The sequence below is a fragment of the Apiospora hydei genome (assembly GCF_038363865.1).
Source record: "Apiospora hydei strain CBS 114990 chromosome Unknown utg000007l_segment0_segment0, whole genome shotgun sequence".
NCBI classification, from domain to species: domain Eukaryota; kingdom Fungi; phylum Ascomycota; class Sordariomycetes; order Amphisphaeriales; family Apiosporaceae; genus Apiospora; species Apiospora hydei.
The window spans coordinates 345,720-367,129 of record NW_027117366.1 but is presented as its reverse complement, the minus strand read 5'-3'; the positions used below and the strand labels follow the sequence as shown (position 1 = coordinate 367,129).

Below are 21,410 nucleotides of genomic sequence, written 5' to 3'. Positions count from 1 at the left end.
ATACTGCGTGGTTGACGTGGAACACAAAAAGAAAGCAAGCACGAAAAGCTCCAGCATTGTTTGCTTGTAGATAGATAATTTTAGAATCGTCGCGCAGCCAATGGAAGGATGCGACTCGTCCCTCAACGATATAGTCACCGGGATTGATCCTATTGCATGCAGCTGAGACTTTGGTTGGCGGATATGCTCACCGAGATATATTGATCTTGCTCACCGATATAGCCCATACATACGGGAATTACAGCTTCAACGTATATACCCTCTCATGTATATGTAGTGAGCATACCTAGGCATATAGAGCTACCATTGGACACGAAAGATAACAGACAGACAGCCTTGGTGTGTTGTTCATACGTATACGACTTCAACATTATGCATGCTTATCGATCGATTGCATCTCGCCCTGACGCCCGAGAGAAGGTATGGACTTGCTCTTGGCAGGTGAAGAGGATCATCTCATCTATGTCGCATCTGGGCAGGCGCATCGATCCAGGGCGATACCTAATGCCACCTACGTCCTACACTGATAGCCAGCACCCTCCTCCATCCAGCGCACAGTACGAATTACATGCATGCAGCACATCAAGTGATCCATCACGTCAATTCGGCGGCGATCAGCTGAGCGAGATTAGAGCTTGTGCGACCCGTCCGCACGGTTCTCCGAGCTGAGATCTACAAGGCAGGATACCCACCATGCCACCATGCCATACACGAAGGCGATATTCTAGATCTTCCAGGTTCGGGTCGCTCATATCCGTAATGTATGCACAAGTCAGCAACGCCGTTCATTGGAGAGAGAGAAAGACGCACAGCGCCAGCGCCGCATTGCAGGACTGACAGTGTGAGTGTGACGTCTTCAGCGGCATGTCCCGAACTTTTTGCTTGCACCCTTCCAGTCAGTCAGGAACCAGCAAAGAGCTCGGGAGGCAGCCGAGAAGAGGAACCCTGCTCAGCAACTGTCTTTTCCGAGTCAGTGTGGTGAGGCGGCGCGTTCGCTACTTAATATATAGCGCCGATGAGATGATGATGTAGAGAAAAATAAGTCTCTGCAACCCTTCAGTCGGGTCTTGTCAGATCTGGAAAACCCAGTTTAGCCCCGATCTCTGAAAATTTCCGCCAGCCCGTCCGTCGACTTGATGTGAAATAGGTAAAGACTATTGGAAAGCAACGACTCTGAGGTTACCGCGCTTATCATCATCGCCATGTTGCTAGACTCATGTGTTTTTGTGCGGCGAACCTGGGGACGACGACGGGGGGAGCCCGCTCTAGAGCCGGCGCCGGTGCTTTTAGGGGGAACCGGCCGGCGCCTTGACTTTCTTTGATCGGGTCCTCTCAGGGCTAGCCCATGCCTAAAGAAGGCAAAGAGGCCGCTTTCCGCGTGCGGCAGTCGAACACACCTCTCCACCAGATCAGCTAGCAGACAATTGCCAGGTGAACTAACGATACGTGTACGATGAGTGCCCACGCAAAGGGGGAGCCAGAGGGGAGAGGAGTCCATCCAGTACGGTAGTGGTAGATACGAGCTGGAGCCAACTCTGCTCTGCCTCTGCGTTTGTTAGCGCTGGGCGGTAGTAGGCCGCGACACCCTATCATCACCACCTGAGGCCATTGTGGAAATTGAACGCGCCAAGGTCGCTGGCTGCCCACGCGATGAAGAATTGAGTTTTTTCTTTCGCTGAGGAGGAGAGTACGGAGTACTTACTTTTCTTAAAGAACGAGGCGTCCTGGCGTCAATGCTTTTAGCGGGCTACTTACGGCAGAGCAGCCAGCAGAGCACTGATCAGGACGGGCGGCCCATTCCTCTCTCCCCCAGATCTACAGTCTAGCCGCTATAGGCAGGCGACTATCAGCTCGCTAAGGGCCTTTGCTGGCCCTGAACCTCGCAACCTTCGTAGCGGTACTTCCCTCTTTGCGCGGTACATCTCTTCTCTCTCTCTCTCACGTCCAAGTTTTTCTTGTCTTTCCTTTTTAGGGTTCTGATCTAAGGTCGGACTGGGGAATCTACTGCAGGAACAGGGGAGCGCCGTTGCCAGCCACCAAGCGACCACTGCGTCTCGTCCACTGGCTCTCTGCTCTGATTGCCCACCGTACCTGTGATGGTGAGGCACGTATGTACTGTATCGTTGGCGCGCCTCGGGTAGGTCGGCGCACATTCGCTGTCATCAGTCCAATGGAAGGAAATCTCGTATCAGTCGATTGAGAGTGAAGGCAAGGTCAGCAGCACCGAAGCAGCAGTGTATACAATAAGCAAATATAACCTAGCTTATTACTGCCAGCAAGCCACTGCATATTTGCTTGTTGTTGAAGAGAGAAGGGTGGGCGAGAGTGAGTCAACCGTTACAGATAGATCTAATACAGCACAGTCAGATGAATAGATGGGCAAGTGCTAGATGAACGACATGTCTTGTCTCTGATCCTGCCATAGATAGAGTTGATGGGTTTGATTGATGTGGTCCCCTTTTTTCGACGGATTTAGAATCAATCAATCAATCAATCGTCAGGTGCTGGTTGACGCATGTGCCCAACCTGGTATGATATCCCTGAGTCGTGTAAGTAGTACCCCGCCGGCGTACATGCGCTGGTAAGATACCTTCCTGCGCGATTCAATATTTCGTCGTCGCCATGCTATTGTATGCACGCCCTTCAGCGTCTGGATTCTATTTGGGCCTTTTTGGCCGTTCGAACGCAGCCGAGCTTCAGCTGTGCGTCGGACGATACACATACTGCATTGGGCATCCATTCATTCAGAAGTGCCACCACCGTCAGCTATTATTGATCGCCTTCTCGCTTTACACCACCACAGCACAGTATCGACAAGCCGCACATCTCATTTCCACTTTCATGAATTCAGTCTTGTTGTTATCTTACACACAAATCTTGGCAGGCCCGGGCCTGTCCATTTCGGGCCCGGTCGTAAAACGACACAGCGCTTTTTTTCTTTCCTTCTTTTTATTCTTTTCGTTCCGTTCCCATCTTTTGAATTTGCCGAGCTATAGTTAGACCGCGCGCTACGGCGCCCTCTAGGCAGGATAGTGGGGGCGTGTGGTGTTTTTCTGCGGAGCGTCCTCCGCCCGCTCTTGCTCGCGGCGGCGCTCGATAAGGTAAAGAGCCGGGCCAGGCTTGCCAGGTCGTTTTTGTCTTAGAGTGCGATGTTAGCTAGCAACTACGTACCTAGTGGTGTCCGCTTTCCTTGAGAACCTTGACGTCAAAACTCGGGTAGAAGAGATACAGTACACACCACTTACACCACTTCTTTCCCTTGGGGCCCTCATTATGAAGGCTCTGTCGGCTAGGGCAGGAGCTGATTCGTGTTTTGCTGAAAAGGTCCAGCCCACGAGAACCGCTGACAAAGAAATGTTGGTTTCGGACCCGACACGTTTCTTTCTTCGGCCGTGGCCGAGCCCAGAAGAAATGGGTGGGCACTTACACATGCATGTCTACAGCTCTCAACATACCAGTCAGCTCGTCTATGAATGTATGTCAGGATGCATTCAAGCTTGGACATGGGAAGTCATTTAACGGTCGCAGCAGATACCTCCCTAAGTAGGGAGAGAGGGAGCGAGCTGCTGGGAGCTACTGGTAGTACACATCACAATAGAGATACGTAGAGATCTACATGTCTGCTATGGCATTCGGATGATTCCCGGTCTGGCCTGGTCTGCACTTTAAACCCCCTAGGCTTGTCCATGTCCTTGTCGGTAGGTGACGCTGCACGTATGTAGCTGCAGCCATGTTCTCGTGTGGTCTGTTGGTGGCTACTTGTCCAAGTACCCTGTACGAAAGGCAGGTCGATATAATAGCGGAAACTGATGCGATCCAGGACAGGGGGGGCCCAGGTCGGTCGGTCCAGGTGCCAGGATGGCTCACACACCCCTGTTAAGCTCCACCTGGGCTCATACGCAGTAGATGTATCGCTTCTTCTATCGCCCATGCTGCACGTCTCTTTGGCTCAGTTGGTGCTGTTGTTGGACATATCCTTTCACGGTCGTTTTCATACATACTTACTCTGCGTGAACGGGACTGCAAGGTTTTCGAGCACCGTCAATCTCTCAAAAGACAACCTACCTACCTGCATTGCTAGTCTCTACCATCTACTTGGTATCATCGTCGTTCACTCTCTTCCTCCCTTCCAACAACTTCATACTCACTCATCATACCCATATCGCACACATATACACTCTAATAATCCTTAATTGCTCACCTTGATACGGTACTGCCCGCCTCCTGGGAATAACACGCTCCCACCATGGAGCACCAGGACAGCTACCAGGGCTTCTACGGCGGCCGCCCCGGCGCCGCGGGCGGCCCCTCGGCCGTGACGACGGCGAACCACACCCCGCTGCGCCCGGGGACCCCAACACGGACAAGAACCCGTTCGGCGACGAGCGGGCCGACTCGCGCTCGCAGAACTACCGGGGGAGCGGCGCGGTGCCCAGCGGCAGCGGCAACCACCACCACCACAGTTCCCATCACAACAACCACAACCCCAACCCGTTCGTCTCGCCCGAGGCCTCGCGGCCCGCGTCGAGCTTCGGCAGCGCGAGCGCGCTGGGGGCCCGCGGCGTCGAGGACGCGCGCGGGCAGCGCTATTTCCACTCGCGGCGCGTCAAGAAGGGCGAGGTCGAGAAGCCCTGGCTCGAGAAGAAGGATCCCAAGGAGAAGTGGGTGACCATCTTGCCCATTATCGGCATCCTTGTTGGTTTGGGCGTCTCCGGCTTCTTGGTCTGGGATGGGCTACGGAGTGTTGTGCACCACAAGTATTGCGTCGTGTACGAGGACGACTTCAACAACGGGTTCAGGAAGGATATCTGGACCCCTGAGGTCCAGGTCGGTGGTTTTGGGTAAGCTGACACTGGTTCCTACACATACATACGAGACCTTTAAACTAACTTGGTTGATAAATAGAAACGGCGAGTTCGAACAGGCGACGGATTCCCCCGAGAACGTCTACGTGCAAGATGGCGTCCTCTACATCAAGCCGACCCTGCAGGACGCCACGCTGATCGAGGAGAACGCCGTGATCAACCTGACGCGGGACGGCACCTGCACGTCCAAGACGCTGACGGACTGCGTGGCCGTGACCAACACGACCAACGGCAACGCGACGATCGTGCCCCCGACCAAGTCGGCCCGCCTCGTGACCAAGAACGGGCCCGCCACCATCAAGTACGGCCGCGTCGAGGTGACGGCCAAGCTGCCAAAGGGCGACTGGCTCTGGCCCGCCATCTGGATGATGCCGGTCGCGGACACGTACGGGCCCTGGCCCGCCTCGGGCGAGATCGACATCATGGAGGCCCGCGGCAACAACTACACGTACGCGCAGGGCGGCAACAACATTGCTTCTTCGGCCCTGCACTGGGGACCCGACCCGGCCAACGACGCGTGGTTCCGGACCAACGTGAAGCGCCCGGCCCTGCACACGACCTACAGCGCGGGCTTCAACACCTTTGGTCTCGAGTGGTCGCAAAAGTACCTCTTCACCTACATCAACTCGCGCCTGCTCCAAGTCCTCTACACCAACTTCGACCAGTCCCTCTTCCAGCGCGGCAACTTCCCCAACGTCGACGCCAACGGCACCCGCATGGCGGACCCCTGGTCGCAGACGGGCCGCCTCAACACGCCCTTCGACCAGAAGTTCTACCTGATCCTGAACGTCGCCGTCGGCGGCACCAACGGCTGGTTCGAGGACGGCAAGTCGGGCAAGCCCTGGCTCGACGCCTCGCCCAACGCGAAAAAGGACTTCTGGTCCGCCAAGGACGAGTGGTTCCCGACCTGGACCGACCCGGCCATGCAGGTCAGCCGGGTCGTCATGATGCAGCAGTGCGACGGTGACGAGGGGGTGAACGAGTTGTAATTGGTTACACGAAAAGGGAGGCCTTTTCTTGATTTTTGTCGTTTACTTGCTGGATGGAGTCACACACACACACACATGGATTTTCACTATTATAGATTGGGACGGGTTGGTTGGTCACGGAGGATAGAGAAGAAATGAGTAATCGGGGACACTTTGGCTATGATGAACTATGAATATCTCTTCCCATTCGAGATGCTTGGATTGATTACTGGGTGTATGTATAAATGAATGGTTTTACGTACGAGTTGCAAAATTACAATAATGAGAAATTTCAATACATCCAAAAGATACCAGTCAGTGATCGACTCTTGTGGTCATTTTGTGTTAAGCTGCTTACCCATTCTTTGACAGGATCGTCACCCCCAGGTCTGACAGAACTGTTCGCTCTACCTGCCCATTTATTCATAGGATCGACGGGTTCAATCAATGTCTTACACCCAGCGAACACCCGCACCTCCATGTCAGCAAGCCACCCATCATCCATCTGTCTGACTGTCTATCACTTACATACCGTATCTAAGCCTCACGTCGGTGTGGCTGCATATTTCGACGTCTGCCACCGTCCGAACCAAGCGTTGCAGAAGTACTTACATGCCGCATGTGTCTGTCGGGCTGCCTTATCTTTTCATTTATTTTCCCCGCCACCCTGGCAGCTGATTTGCGAGAAGGCCCGGCGCTTTCTGTCATCTTTACCTACACGCATCGGCTTTGCATTGATCGTATCCAGGTTCTATATTAGCCCAGCAAGCTTTGTGCTTCGAACCCTGGGCCCGGCTTGACAACAGCCAGCCAGTCATTGGCTTGTCAGCTGCGTTCGGTGAACGAATCCTCTCAACTACTTAACCGGTTACAGAGCTGAATACACGCCTATCCATACGATATCCAAGTAGCTATATCGCCACCCAGCTTCGTCCAGCGCGACAGTCAGCTAGGTTACCCTGGTCTCGTATATGCAGCTGCCCACAGCTCAGCTTGCTGTAGGCATTTCCCCATATATCGCCTTACTGATAAAAATACATGTATGGGATTTCATATATACAGTTCGTCACTTCTGCCTTGGCAACCAGCAATCAATCAAGGTTTTTGACAGGAAGGATGATTCAGCTGCACGCACCCATGACTGACCTGATATGCCCACGTTCTCAGGCCTGTCTGCTTGTTGCCTGTCAATCTACCTACATGAGCCTGATAGATCTTTGACAAGGGGATAGAGCAGTATCAACCATTGAAGGTTTTATCCAACGAAAAGCCGTGTAACAGCGGATGTCTTCAACTACTGTGCAGCAAGCTACGACTGCAGCTGCAGCTGCAGCAGGCACCCACCTCGGCCGGACGCATGTGGTTGATAGTAAAGTCATCTCCACCTAGTAGATCCTTTAAATCTCGAACATGGTCAATTGTGGATTGCGTGCATGAAAGTATGTTCTCGATCGTTGTTGGCAGGTGGCTGGTCGCCCGAGAGCTCTTTCGAGCCCAACAGCGGAACGAGAAAAACTGCATCTGCTCTTTTCCCCCCACACGGCGATAATCCGATTCATGGCGAGGTTTTCCTGAGCCTCTGGTGCCCATATCTGGGCCGAAAAGGCATCCGACGATTTGATCCTTCTGGTTTGGTCGACTAAGACCCTACATATTCAGGTAGTGCGTGAGCGGAGATTGATACTACTGGAGAGTAAGGAAATTGCCTCGGTAGTTCCCACGGTAGTGCCGAGAGCCGGGTAGGGCCAGTATCTGCCGCCTGTATGTTGGCGGCGGGAGCGGCCATGACGCCTCGTTGACGTTGAGGTCGTTGTCGCCGATGCCGTGGGCAGCAGCAGCAGCAGCACGATAACATAAAGGCCAGGCCCTTTCCTCCAGCCCGGAGCCCAGCTAGATGGACGTGCCAGTCCATCCAAGGCGAGTCAGCATGGTGATCTACGCATGGTAGACCGATGACTGAGAAAGATCCAGCTATTCGGCCCTCGTAAAAACGAGACGTGGGTACTGAGTTTCCCTCTACAGTACGGGACCGCCTCCGAGCTGCGTGCAGCGTGGTTCTGTGTGGTTCCGCTCTCTCTCGGTTGACTCGGTAATAGGTATGTCGTAGTTCCATCATTTAGGTATTTGTGGATTGTCGGGTTCATCCAGATTTTCCCATATTAAAAATCAGATGAACCACTCGAGTTGAATCGAGAGACGATCCACTTCTTTTGTTTGCTCAGTCGGCAGCCTGGGATGGCACGATGATGGATTGCGGCATGCGGACCTCTCCCGTTCGCGGTACCTTTGCCTCGGGCCTGTGTTTGGCTGATTGACAGCAGGGATCCTCCGGGGACCCAGCTGTTAGGGCTTCACCTACCTGAACGAGACGCACTTGACGCTCAGTTCACCGCTAGGACCCAACTGCCACAGGCCTGGTCCCTGCTGCGATCCAAAATCTGGATACTGGTCCTTCTAGTCGCAGTCGCTATTTGCTTAGTCGATAGCAAAAGCCGGAATGCCGATGCTATTTTGAGGCATCTGTCATTTTCTCCTACTTTGGCCGACTTTGCGAGTCAGATGGCGCCGTCATAGAGAATCGTCGTGAGACTGCTCGGCTGTTTTGCACTGGCGGCGGGAGGAACCTGCCTTGAAATCTCAACGCGAAGGTGGATCTCTCTCTTGACACGAGCGACACTTACAGTAGTCAATGTCCGGGCTTATTCAACGGTGGACGATGTCTTCCTGGCGGCACATCAGAACCCAGTTCAATGGGTCTCTCCCCCGAGATTCCTGCTGGTACGTGCAACGACGGGCTTGACTTGATGGCAGGGTGCTCCCTTCACAGGATGCATTTGGCATTCCACTGCACGGCTCTGGCGGCAGGAGCCGGTTGAGCGGCAGTCTTCGTGTGTTTGCTGGGGCGTTTTGATGCGACATTGAAAATTGTAGAGCTGCTACGGTTGGGCGAACACAGCATTGAAAACTGCAGGAGTTGGGAGAGACAAACACAAACTGCATGCACGGAACGGAGTTTGCCTACCCCCACCTGCCACCACTTTGCTCTGCAATGCGGGGTAGGCAAGGTAACCATCGGAGCTGGGTGCTGATGCCAAGCCGACATATGAAGATTCCCATCTTTTGCTTGATTCCTGATATTGGATATACTTTGCAGCCTCTGGTTATCGTCCCAACTCTCATGCAGCTCTCGTGCATCAAGGGTTCCCAAGGTTGCCTTGGACGCTCCCACCTGTGCGGATAGCACGTCCACAAGGTTGGGCTCAGCGGAAAGCCAACACAATACCCATGCGCCCCAGGAGGCAATAGTTAGCGCATCATCAGCTGGGAACCTGTAAGTAATGTATGCGATAACTACAAGCTTTGACGGACCGCACTCTTTCTCAGCTCTGAAGAGGTGTGCGCCTCTAGTTCCGGGATAGACAGTGCTGGTGCGCTTCTAGAGTTGGAGGCTTGGGAGGCTCTCCAAGTTTCGTGAAATTCTCGTGGTTATCTTTCTCCATCTAGTTGCTTGGCCGGAACTAGAGACATGCAGTCATGGCTGATACCTGCATTCAAATATGACTGATCAATTGCGAGCTGCTTCCACGAAAACCTGTTGTTATCTTCAGTTGTAGGATGGAAAGCCAAGGCAGATTCAGACCATGTACTGGGATGTGAACTTGTCGGAAGTTCGTCCGTCATGGGCAACGTGGCGCCGCATTTGGCAATGAACGGGGCCATGCGGTTCGTGATAGATCAACCTTTGAGTTCGGTCGATCGTCGTCCGGCGTGATACACCATCCAGGACAAGATTGCGGAAAGCCACGGCGGAATCCTACTTCAATGTTGGAAGCAATATGGGCTCGCCGGTTCGTGATGAAGAATGCTGCTATCGGCAACCCCAGTGGCTTGAGGGCGGCGACCCTGCTATTTTGGGTGCTTACTTTCGTCGATAGAGAGCGGCACGGCGAGTACAATCCCAAGAGAATCGGGGTATATTCAAAATTGGCGGTAAGTTCCCGCCTGCTGTTGAATGTAATATGCAATTCCGGCCGATTATTTCCTTTGTCCGCGTCCCTCTCGTTTCGAGTCCTACCGCCGGCCCGCTCCATGTCTGTCTCATCAGACCTTTCATTATGAGACTTAACCTACATATGTGCAGGGTAAAAATATCTCTAAATGTGGCAGGTAGAATGGTTGACACAATCATCATTGATACATTCCTACCAATCTACACACCCATTTGATCCAATCTGCGTTGCTGTATTTGCCTGCTGTTTCAGCGATAACGTAGATACGCTCACTTGCTGAGGTGTAAGTGGGATAAAACCACGTGCGCTCAACCTGAAGCTCGCAACGACCCATACATCCCACCACAAGGGTACCTACCTGCATCTTCATCGGATGGGCACAGATAATTGATGGGCAGCTAGCTGTGGATGTTGAGAGCGCCACGCCACCTCTATTCTGTCGCGCAGGCCGCTCGTCTACGTACATCATTATCGATCAACGCCTCGTCAGGGAGCGCGCACGGGAGTACCTGACGCTGGACGGTTTGTGGCTTCAGCCCCAAGGGTGAATAGCCAGCTGAATTCGCTTGAAGCTACTTCCACGGTCGGCACCCTTTGACCGGATCGGCGTCTTCAATCAGGTTTATTCCTCCCCGGCCTAACAGCTTAGCTGCTTTTGCTTCTGAAAAGGAAAAGAAAGAGATACGATACGAGAATCTCTCGGACGGTGGAGTGTGCAGTGCAGTCAGTTCTGAATTCCAGACCAACCAAGAGGACCCATGCTGGCAATCCCTGTCCGTGCAGCAACAGCGTCCAGTCTTTCTGCCATTGGGGGAAGGTACCGTCTACTTCTCATCCGTCGCCCTTGCCTAGCTCGACTTGACTCGCCGATTGGGCCAATCAGAAAATCCAATCTCGTCCAGGGCAATTTATCGCCCTTATTTCATCCAGTGATTTTTTGAGTTTGGGTACCGGTACATCGAGCCAGGCTCGATACTTGCCAACCAATACTTGCACTATGGGAAACTGAAAATAACTTGGCCCAAACCGCATCATCTCTGCCTGTCGACATTGGCCGTAAGCCCTAACGAGGCCGTATTCCCGTTATCTATCTGACCTATCTGAACATTGTATGGATGATGCATCAACCAAACGCCCAACACCAGCACACACATCCATCTATCTCCCAGGCGACAAGATGGGGTATGCTTGGATCCGTTCTGTCCCATTAACTTTTCCGATCCTTCGAACGACCTGTGTGACCTCCGTCCCCGGGCTCAGCTCTCCGGTGCAGATCCGGGACGATGAAGCGCCTCTCATCTCTGGGCCGTAGCTGACTGACTAGCCACGGGGATCTGGCCAACAGAGCCCCCCCAGCGCTGCGGCTGCGAAATATGCAGTAGCTGTCGAATCTAGTACCTGAACTCCCGTGTCGAAGCTAGCACGACCCGAAGTTACCACGGTATATTTAGCAGTTTTTCCCAGCTGAGGGTAGTGTGCGGTAGGTACGTCTACCATCCCAGAGCAGCAGCATCACCAATGTTGGGCTAGCCAGACTATCGGACTGCACCGTGGTTGTGGCACCCCTCCCCCTGCAACCCCCTGTCTGCGGCCCCTGTCAGTCTCCAGGGCACCCCTGCCGGCTCTGGCGGGTTGATCGATCCAACAAAGAGGGTAGCAACCAGAGGAGCGATAGTAGGTAGAGGCCCTGCTACAACGACTCCGTGTTCACACCTTGTTGGTGGTGGTGCGCTGCCCGCGTCGTCCGTCCGGCCCTCAGCGAGACAGAGATCGCTTCAACCTACCGCCAGCCAGAGGCCCCAGGCCCTTTCTCTCCCCTAGAGCAGGTAGGATGAAAAAAGAAGCGGCGAAAAACGAAAAAGCCCATCGATCGCGCCGCACGTCAGTCCGGACAACCACGAACGAACACTAGGCCCAAGCCACGCTCCAGGTACTTCATTTACACATATCGCTTCCTCCTTCCTCCTCTCTCCCGTTGTTGTCCCTCTACACGCGTTATCTTGCGTCGTTCGTCTGTTTCGTCTCTTCACAGGACGCCTCCAGGCCCTCAACTATCGTTTTCCTCCACCTTCACCATCCCTGCTGCTGTATTGCAGCCGCGCCCCCAAGCAGTAGCTTTCCCTCTCTTATCGTGGCCTTGAGAGAGTGTAGACTGCTCACCTTACCACTCGTTCGCAATAACACACCACGTCTATTACTTTCCGGACAAGGGCTGGGCCTTGTTAATCTTTCGTTGTTTTTGTTCTTTTCCCATCTCCCCCACCCACAGGAGCGCCTCTCGCTCGCTCCAAGGCGGCCCTGGAACCGATACGAAAGCCTCGCCCCAAAGCCTAGCCAAGGAAAAGACTCCAGCCAGCTGAACGAAACGTATGTTTGGTGTATCTCTCACTGTATCCTCTTTGTTACCGTGCTTCTCGTCGGGCGTATGATCACGAGGTTTTCTTCCGAAAACCGACTTACAGAAGTCTGTTACCAGCCCCCTCCAAATTCCGATTCCTCAATTCCTTTTGCTCTTCCTCTTTTCCATTCTCATCGCCGCCAAGCCTGTTGTTTCCCATAATACCACCGCAAGGGTTCTCGTTCGTTGTGCATTGCTTGCCTTCGTTCTCGTATTGTTCGATACTGGAGATATCGTCAAGTGTGTATCTCGGCGTCTTCAATGACTGATGCGGCCAGCAGATAGCTGAACATATTACTTGGGTTCGACCTTGGAACCATCCACTCGCTTCCTGTTAGTAGTGATGATACTGCCTCACTCCCATACTCTCTTACTTGCCCTGTCCTGCTTGTTGCACCGAGACATTGCCTCTCCCGAAGATGCCCCCGTTCCACAGCCATGCTGGGATACCACAGAGTTCTCCTATTCCCAAACGCCATGGTTCCTTGTCAGCTAACACGAAGCAAATGCAGTCCCAAAATTCGACCAACCTGTCTCCTACCCGGAGCTTTTGGTCCCTTGCTACCTTCGTTGGGTTAATTCATCAGGCGGTGTTTGGGTTTATTCACTCGCTTTTTATCTTCAGTAATTCAGGAGAAAGAGAGTTCGGCCCGTGAGCCAACTCACAGACCCACGATGGGTCTCGGAAGTTACTTCAAGGCTGAGAAGCCCGACAAGAAGCAGAAGCGCCCCGCGGCGACGGCAGGAGCCGCCATCCCCGCCCCCGTCGGCGCCGGTCCCTCGGGCGGCGGCGTGCTGGAGAAGAGCAGCGTGCCCGGCCTGGGCGGTAACGACTACGAGCTGCAGCCGCCGACGCCCAATGTGCACTCGTCCCGAAACTCGATCCGCTCGGCGCGGTCGGGCGCCAGCTCCATGTTCCTCGACGACATCAAGCACGAGGTCATGGTCAACTACCTCTACCAGCAGCAGTGCTCGCATCTCTGGGTCAGCGACGGCAGTGGCGAGGTCGAGGGTGTACTGCTCCGCAAGTGGAAGGGCAACTACATGGCTTGCCCGCAAGAGCTTGGCAACTCGCCTTTTGCCCGTGCCTGCGCCGAACTCAACGTTCATGTAAGTCAAACAAACCCGGCTCCTTTCTTGATATGTTTTTTGGGAAAGCTGACAAGTGATGTTTTCAGTGTGCTATGACGGTCAACTCCAGAATCATCAAGACGTTCCTGTCCTGGTCCCCCGACGCCGTCGACGTGCCCCTGATGAACGGCCTCCGGATCCAGATCCTGCCGACTGTCGAGGACCTCCCCCGCGCGCGGAAGCACCAGTTCGCCGCCTTCGTGGCATCCGAGGCGCTCCTGGTGGTCTGGGACGACGACGCGCTGCACCTGGTCCAAAGAGCCAAGGCCATCGAGTCGGAGCTCATGGAGCTGGTCTGGAAGACGGGCGACGACGACGACGACGAGAAAAAGGGCGGGCCCGGCATCGCCGTGACCGAGTACGAGATCGACGAGGAGAGCGGCCAGATCAAGCCCGAGAAGCGGCCCGTCCACATGCTGAACACGTACCTTGTGTCCATCGTCATGTGCATCGTCACCGTCTCCCTGGGCGCCGCGTGGCGTGCCCTCGCCATCGAGGTGTCCGTCGACGGCAGCTACACCCGTCTGGCGCTCATTGCGCTCGCGCCCATCCAGGTCTTCTTCACCCTCTTCTTCGCCCAGGTCATCGTCGGTTGCCTGGCGCAGATCTTCGGCCCCATCCGTCAACTCACAATCAACTCCAAGTTCTTCTCGGCCCGCCCCCTCCCCGGCTGCATTCCGGCAACCTGCCCCATCTGACCGTGCAGTGCCCCGTGTACAAGGAGGGTCTGCAAGGTGTCATCGCGCCCACGGTCAAGTCCATCAAGCAAGCCATCAGCACGTACGAGCTGCAGGGCGGGTCGGCCAACATGTTCATGAACGACGACGGCCTCCAGCTCATCCCCGAGGAGGAGCGCCGCGCCCGCATCGAGTTCTACGCCGACCACAGCATCGGCTGGGTGGCGCGGCCCAAGCACGGCGAGAACGGCTTCCTGCGCCGCGGCAAGTTCAAGAAGGCCTCCAACATGAACTTCGCCCTCATGATCTCGTGCAAGGTCGAGGACAAGCTGGCCCGCTACCAGCGCGGGCCCGAGTGGAGCCAGGCCGACGAGGCGCAGGCGTACGAGCAGTCCCTCAAGGAGGTCCTCGAGGAGGATGGCCGTGCTTGGGCGGATGGAAACGTCCGTGTCGGCGACTACATTCTCATTAGTAAGTCTTCTCTCCAACTCTTGTGTCCCTCCAAACCCCCTAGGTCAATACATGGCTAACAATGTCCGCTTCCAGTTGATTCTGATACCCGTGTGCCCGCTGATTGTCTGCTCGATGCCGTTTCCGAGATGGAGCAATCCCCTGATGTCGGCATCATGCAGTTCTCGTCCGGCGTCATGCAAGTCGTCCACACTTACTTCGAGAACGGCATCACCTTCTTCACCAACCTCATCTACACTGCTATCCGGTACACTGTCTCCAACGGCGATGTTGCTCCCTTCGTCGGCCACAACGCTATCCTTCGCTGGAGTGCTATCCAGCAAGTCAGCTACGAGGATGAGGACGGCTACGAAAAGTTCTGGTCTGAAAGCCACGTGTCCGAGGATTTCGACATGTCCCTTCGTCTCCAGTGCGCCGGCTACATCATCCGCCTGGCCGCCTGGGCCGGCGAAGGCTTCAAGGAGGGCGTGTCGCTGACCGTGTACGACGAGCTGGCCCGATGGGAGAAGTACGCCTACGGCTGCAACGAGCTGCTGTTCCACCCGATCCGCACCTGGCTGTGGCGCGGCCCCTTCACGCCGCTGTTCCGCCGCTTCCTGTTCTCCAACATCCGCTTCACCTCCAAGATCACCGTCATCTCGTACATCGGCACCTACTACGCCATCGGCGCGGCCTGGATCCTGACGTCGGTCAACTACTTCGTCATGGGCTGGTTCAACGGCTACCTGGACAAGTACTACGTCGACTCGTGGCAGGTCTGGTTCTCGATTATTATCGTCTTCAACGGTCTAGGTAACGTCGCCCTCGCCATCATGCGTTATCGTATTGGCGAGCGCAGCCTGTTGTACGCGCTCTACGAGAACTTCAAGTGGACCATCATGCTCGCCATTTTCTTGGGCGGTCTGTCTCTGCACGTTTCGCAAGCTTTGTTGGCGCACATGTTCGAGATTGATATGACGTGGGGTGCGACGTCCAAGGAGGCTGAGTTCTCTAACTTCTTCATTGAAATTCCCAAGGTGTTGAAAAAGGTAAGTACATTATCCCGCCCCCTCTCTCTCTCTCCTCCCCACTCCCATGAGATGTCGTTGGTTTTGGGTTTTCAATAGCCAGGGCGGGGTTGTCCGTGTCTTTCAGCTTGGATCCAACCACGCCGTCGTCAAAGGAGCACGCTAGTTCAGCTCTAGACACAATAACCAGTACCCTCACCCCAGCCTTACTACGCACCGAAGACGAAATCCATCGTGTGCTAACTAACCCGTTTCCTCTCCACTAGTTCAAATTCTCGATGCTCTTCTCCATCTTCTTCATCGTCGCCATGGTCATTATGGCCCAGGCGCCCTTCATCCCCATCAGCTGGCGCATCACCGACTTCGTTGCCATCCTGCCCATGGCCACCGTCGCCGTGTCGCACTTGCTGCTGCCGCTGGCCCTCAACCCGGCCCTCATGACCTTCTCCTGGTAAATGGGGAAGTTGTTTTCAGCGAAGCAAGTTTGATGAAAAGCAAAAAAAGATGAAGAAGACGGAATTTCAAAAAGAAGAAATTGCAGCATGCGTACGCGTCATGACGAACTTTTTAGCTAATGATAATTTTTACCCTCCCCCGTTCGTTTGCTTATCCTCCCTTACATTATCACATTTGGCATCTCGACGAACGAACTGCACACAATTGTTAATAGATCTGGATTTGGAGTTTGTTGTTATTATTATCTGATGGATGACTATACATAAGTATGTTTGGGTTTCATTTCCTTTACCACTTGGGCTATTTTATGACACATCTTAGAGGGTGGAAATGGAAGAAGAAGCGAAGAAGCCAGCTTCAATGCTGCATGCATGCATATTGCATATCATCATACCTTTTCCTTTCATCTCAGCTTTCAGGTTGTTTGGTGGTTGGAGCAATATGGTATGGCAGGGCAGGCAGGCAGATAACACAGACACGGTCAAAAAGAGATGGTTGGTATATCCCTCGTTAGGCGAAGCACGTTTTTTTACTTGGAACAGGGGATGGATGATGAGAGCCCGCGGGAGGGTTTCGGTCTTGAGGCGCGGATTTCCGACACACACAACCTCAGTTAGCAGCAGTCTTGAGAGAAAGCAATTGAATCTTTTGCACTTTGCCTCTCATTACATCCGCATGAACGTAACCCAGGGGACGTGATCGAGTGATAGTGGCTATGAACTAAATAACTCGTGCTGTCTTCACGCAATCAATTCGGTACGAATCCATGGCTCATGTAATTCATACATAGTTTCTATGGGTAAACCAAACGCTAACACACTATGCTTCATGGCGATGATGATGCCTCCCCAACAGCCGAACCGCCATATCCCGCAACTTGAACTTCTGAATCTTCCCGCTCGCCGTCTTGGGGTAATCGTCCACGAACCAGACATGGCTCGGCACCAGATGCGAACTCAGCTTCTCGCGGACCCAAGCCTTCAAATCCTCCTCCCTCAGCACATTCTTCGCCTTTCCCTCCCCTTTCGTCCCTTCTCCTTTCCCTTCCCCGACAGAAGCAGTCCACCCCGCGTGCGGCACCACAAACGCCCCCACCACCTCCCCGTACCTTGCGTCCGGCACCCCGACCACGCTCACGTCCCCGACGCCCGGACACTGCAACAAGCAATCCTCCACCTCGAGCGGGTGGATGTTCTCGCCGCCGCGGATGATCAGGTCTTTGATCCGCCCCGTAATCTCCACGTATCCCTCCTCGTCCATCCGCGCCTCGTCCCCGCTGTACATCCACGCCCGCCCGTCGGGCGAGTCGGCCGCGGCGACGCAGTCCTCCCGCGTCCGCGAGGGGTCGTTCCAGTAACCCTGCATGACCAGGTACCCGCTCGCCGCGAGCTCGCCCCGCCGGCCGCGGGGCAAGACGACGGTCCGGTCGGTCGGGTCCACGACTTTGACGGCCGTGTGCGGCATCGCGCGGCCCACGGTGCCCGTGCGCCGCGCGATGGGGTCCGCGGGGCTCGTCATCAGGCTCACGGGGCTCGTCTCGGTCTGGCCGTAGCAGATGACCAGATCTTCCAGCCCGAGCGTCGCGTACAGCCGGCGCATCAGGGACTCGGGCACGGAGCTCCCCGCCGCGATGCCCTTGCGCAGGGCGCGGAACGGGAGGCGGGCCGGGTGTACCTTTTGGAGCTGTTCTTGTAGCGCGGGCGAGGACTCGAGCAGCTCGAGCTCAGCGACGAACATGGTCGCGACGCCGTAGAGCCCCGTGGCGTCTTGTTCGGACGCCATGAGCAGGCTCGCGGCCGGGTCGAAGGCGGGGGAGGGGAAGAGGATGGCGGCGCCGGTGGTGGCGGTCGCCATGTAGCCGAGCACGCAGCCGAAGCAGTGGAACAGGGGCGGGGGGACGACGACGCGGTCCGCCGGGTCGAGGCCCATGCGCGCCGCGATCAGGCGGCCGTTGTTGAGGATGCAGGTGTGGGAGAGCTGGGCGGCTTTGGGGAGGGAGGTGGTGCCCGAGGTGAATTGGATGTTGATGGTTTCGTCGGCGGATAGGGGGCTGTCGGGGAAGACGGTATGTGCAGAAGAAGAAGAGGCCGATGAGGATAGGAGCTCGGACAGGGGTGTGAGGGCCCGCAGCTTCTCCAGCGGGAAATCGACTTTCGGGTGAGAGGCCCGGTTGTCGACAATAATGACCGACTCCAGCGTCGGGACTTGCTCCGAAGCGATTCCTGGGGCAGCCATATCTGGGATGAAGGCCTCCAGCAGCGGCAGATTGCTACGCCCCAGGCACGGCTTGTAAGGCAAATCGGTCACGGCCCCGATAACCAACGTCCTCGCCCCCAGGTGCGCCAGCGCCGCCGTGAGCTGGGTCTGGTTGAAGGACGGGTTGAGCGGCACGAGGATGGCGCCGAGCTTGAAGACGGCGTACGTCAGTGCCGCGTTTTCCGCAACATTGCCCAGGCTCACGGCGACGCGGTCGCCCTTGCGGACGCCGGTGGAGCGCAGCGCGTGCGCGAGCCGGTTGGAGAGGACGTCCAGGCCTTCGTAGGTGAGGATCTCGGTGTGCGGGGGCTGCTCGAACCCGGTGGCGGTTTGGGAGCACGAGAGGAGGTCTGCTCGCGTGGGGGCCCGGCACATGACGGCGGGGCGGTCGCCGTGTTGGGAGACGATGCTGGCGAAGTGGTCTGATATGGTATCGTAGGATAACGGTGGCTATTGATATGTGAGCTTTGAGGCGCCTCTGCATCTGCAACAATTGCGCAAGAGTAGAAAAAGGGGTCGTTGTGAACTGTCCCTCCCGTCTGAAGCTGGTAAAGCCGTTTTACCTCGACGCTACCACCATCTTGGATGGAGATGCAAGCCCATCCGAGAAACAATGAGAGGTTGCTTACCTCTGTGAGACCTTCAGAATAACTCAAACTCCCGCCCGACATCGCTCTCCGTTGAAGTCCATAGCATCGGGATGGAAAGCTCCCCAGCATATACCGCGCCAAGCGCAGCGTACCTCTCGAGCGAAGAGCCATGGTCGCTTCCCTTCCTCCAAGTCTTGTCTACCGACTGGTAGCCCTCCTCTGTGCGGATGTGTGCGAAAGATGGGTAAAATCGGTATTTATTTCATTTACTCGGGAAAGGCACTGTCTGACCGTCACGCCGCTTGAGTTCAAGACACGGGATCCAAGTCACACCCGCCGCTACGAACGCTCCATGCGGGGTCAATGGTCCATCCCCCCAAGCCAAGCCCATCCACTCTGCTGTCGGAGGATGGGGTGGCTGGCTACGTAATACTGCAGGTGCGGATTTCGCTCACTCACTTCTTCCGGTGGTATCTTGCGACACGAGAAATCGTTCAAATTTCATACTCACAAGATCAAAAGACACCGTGCAAGTAATTTACTGTTCAAAGCAAACAAGCCTGTTGTCTTGGACATCATTCATCATTTGGAGATCTGGATGTCGAAGAATGTGGGGTAAACCGCGGCCAGCCGGATCTGGTCCTAACGTTTTTCGAGTCTGGGGATTTGCGGAGAAGTGCCCCCTCCCCTCCCCTCCCCTCCCTTTCCACATTCCAGCCATCCCCCTTATCCCATTGCCCAATCAACACAGTTCCCGTGACAGATGTCAATCCTGACATGGCGTTTATTGGCACTGCTGCATCAAAGCATATCGGTTGAGGCGTTGGCATTTGGCAAAACGGTGAAAGTCTAACGATGTAGCGAAAATGCTATTGAGAATGTCCATGCCAACGCGTTGAATAACACTTTCCTAGCGTTATTAAAAGGTGCTATGCTGTCTGTCCTCCAATCCCTTATCTTCTCCCCTCTCTAAAGTTGGCATCTATGACCCCCCTTTTTGCCTCCTACCCCCTGAACGACAGTGTCTTTCCCGAACCTGTGCTGTTGCTGCTGATGACGCCAACGCCCGCCATGCCCCTGCCATGCTTGCTCTATGCAGTTGTAATGAGGTTATATACAAGTCGGTTGATAACAGTGCGAGAATGCAATGCGTTTTTTGGTTTTGGTTTTCGGCCGTCTTTTCCGCCCCTTCTCCCCCTTCTCGATGTGAAATAATGATGCCGTTTCTTCGTACACACATGAACCGCGCCAGGCGCCCCTTAATAAGTCTAGATTATAACCCAAAAGACATGATGAAAAGAAACCATACAAATATAATACAACGAAGAAGTGTCGCGCAACATGATGTGGTAGTAAAGGTCAGGTACTCCAAGGTGCTATGATGAATCTCTAACTCATCTGCTCGCCAATGTGGCGCTCGCTCTCGGGTTTCCAGGTGCCTATATGACTCTTATTAGTCCCACGTATGATTTTCAAAAGTTAGGCGGGCAGACTCACCTTCAAAGTCGTGCTTAACGAAGGCCATGGGGTCGTCGGGCTCCTTGGCGCCCATCTGCTGCACGCCGGGCGAGAAGCTGGTGATGGGCAGGACAACGACATCGCCCACCTTCTTCGGGCTCTCTATGCCCGTAAAGTTCAGGTACGTGATGTTGCCCTGGCTGGTGCTCATGTCGAAGTAGCGCGGGTCGTTGAGGTAGTCGAAGACGGTGTCGGTCCAGATGGCCGGGCCGGTGAACTCGACGACGCTCTTGTCCTTGGTGATGAAGGGGCCGCCCTCTTTCGCCCGCCGCAGCGTCTCCTGCGTGATGCGGGTCACGATGTCGCGCAGCACGGGGTGGCCGGCTTTCGCCTGGATGGTCCACTGGCAGAACTGGATGCGGCGGCTGTACCATTCCTTCCAGTCGGCGCGGTCCGGGTCGGCCTCGATGCCCACGACCAGGCCGATGCTCTCCTTGGGCACGGCGTCGGGGATCCACTGCAGGGCGCTCTTGAGGGCGAAGGTGTCGATGTCGGAGTAGATGCCGCCGCGGGCCAGCAGGATCAGGTAGCGGAAGAAGTCGGCCTTGAGGACGGGCTGCGGCAGCGCGGCGTAGGCCTCGAGCACCTCGGGCACCGCGGCGTACAGCACGCGCAGCAGGTGCACCGCGACCTGGTCGGTGATGACCTCGTGCACGAAGCCCGGGTGCTGCTCCGACCAGCTGGCCTCCTGCTCCCGGAACGCGAACTCCTCGTCCGCCGGGGTGTAGCGCCACGTCTGCCAGATGTAGGCCGGGAACTTGGTCTCGACGTCGTAGGGGTACTGGTACGCGAGCTTGTCGTACAGCGACATCTTGGACGTGTCGATCATGGGTTTTTGTGTCGGCACATGTTTGTCTTGCTGCGGCGCGGCGCCTGCTGCGACGGCAGAGCCGCCCTTGGCGTGCGATGATGCGCCCTTCTCGGCATCGGCGGGTCGGTTCTTGGGCAGGTCGGGTATCGAATCGTCGCTCGCGGTGGTGCCGTGGGAGCGTCGGAGGAGGAAGAAGGCGGTAAGAAGGAAGGCGGCGAAAATAAGGGCGCGTTTAAAGGACAACATTGTCGC

At 55.4% G+C, this 21,410-nt stretch overlaps 4 protein-coding genes across 4 annotated transcripts; 2 read left to right on the top strand and 2 right to left on the bottom strand.

Moving 5' to 3' along the window:
* Window positions 1-3,730: 3,730 nt before the first annotated feature.
* PG997_009165 (beta-1-3-glucan-binding protein) lies at window positions 3,731-5,854 on the top strand (the record flags this gene model as incomplete). Its single annotated transcript, XM_066813480.1, has 3 exons — window positions 3,731-3,743; window positions 4,271-4,841; window positions 4,906-5,854. 3 exons carry the CDS (start codon window positions 3,731-3,733, stop codon window positions 5,852-5,854), a joined length of 1,533 nt encoding a protein of 510 aa, XP_066665442.1.
* A 7,062-nt stretch (window positions 5,855-12,916) lies between these two features.
* Window positions 12,917-15,982, top strand: PG997_009164 (uncharacterized protein; the record flags this gene model as incomplete). Its single annotated transcript, XM_066813479.1, has 5 exons — window positions 12,917-13,351; window positions 13,420-13,963; window positions 14,017-14,520; window positions 14,596-15,548; window positions 15,794-15,982. The coding sequence occupies 5 exons, from the start codon at window positions 12,917-12,919 to the stop codon at window positions 15,980-15,982; spliced, it is 2,625 nt and encodes an 874-aa protein (XP_066665441.1).
* Window positions 15,983-16,802: 820 nt separating this feature from the next.
* Window positions 16,803-18,910, bottom strand: PG997_009163 (Acyl-CoA synthetase member 2 mitochondrial; the record flags this gene model as incomplete). The annotated part of the gene is made up of 2 exons (XM_066813478.1): window positions 16,803-18,689; window positions 18,869-18,910. 2 exons carry the CDS (start codon window positions 18,908-18,910, stop codon window positions 16,803-16,805), a joined length of 1,929 nt encoding a protein of 642 aa, XP_066665440.1.
* A 1,308-nt stretch (window positions 18,911-20,218) lies between these two features.
* On the bottom strand, window positions 20,219-21,404 carry PG997_009162 (Initiation-specific alpha-1-6-mannosyltransferase; the record flags this gene model as incomplete). The annotated part of the gene is made up of 2 exons (XM_066813477.1): window positions 20,219-20,268; window positions 20,327-21,404. The coding sequence occupies 2 exons, from the start codon at window positions 21,402-21,404 to the stop codon at window positions 20,219-20,221; spliced, it is 1,128 nt and encodes a 375-aa protein (XP_066665439.1).
* Window positions 21,405-21,410: the final 6 nt, after the last annotated feature.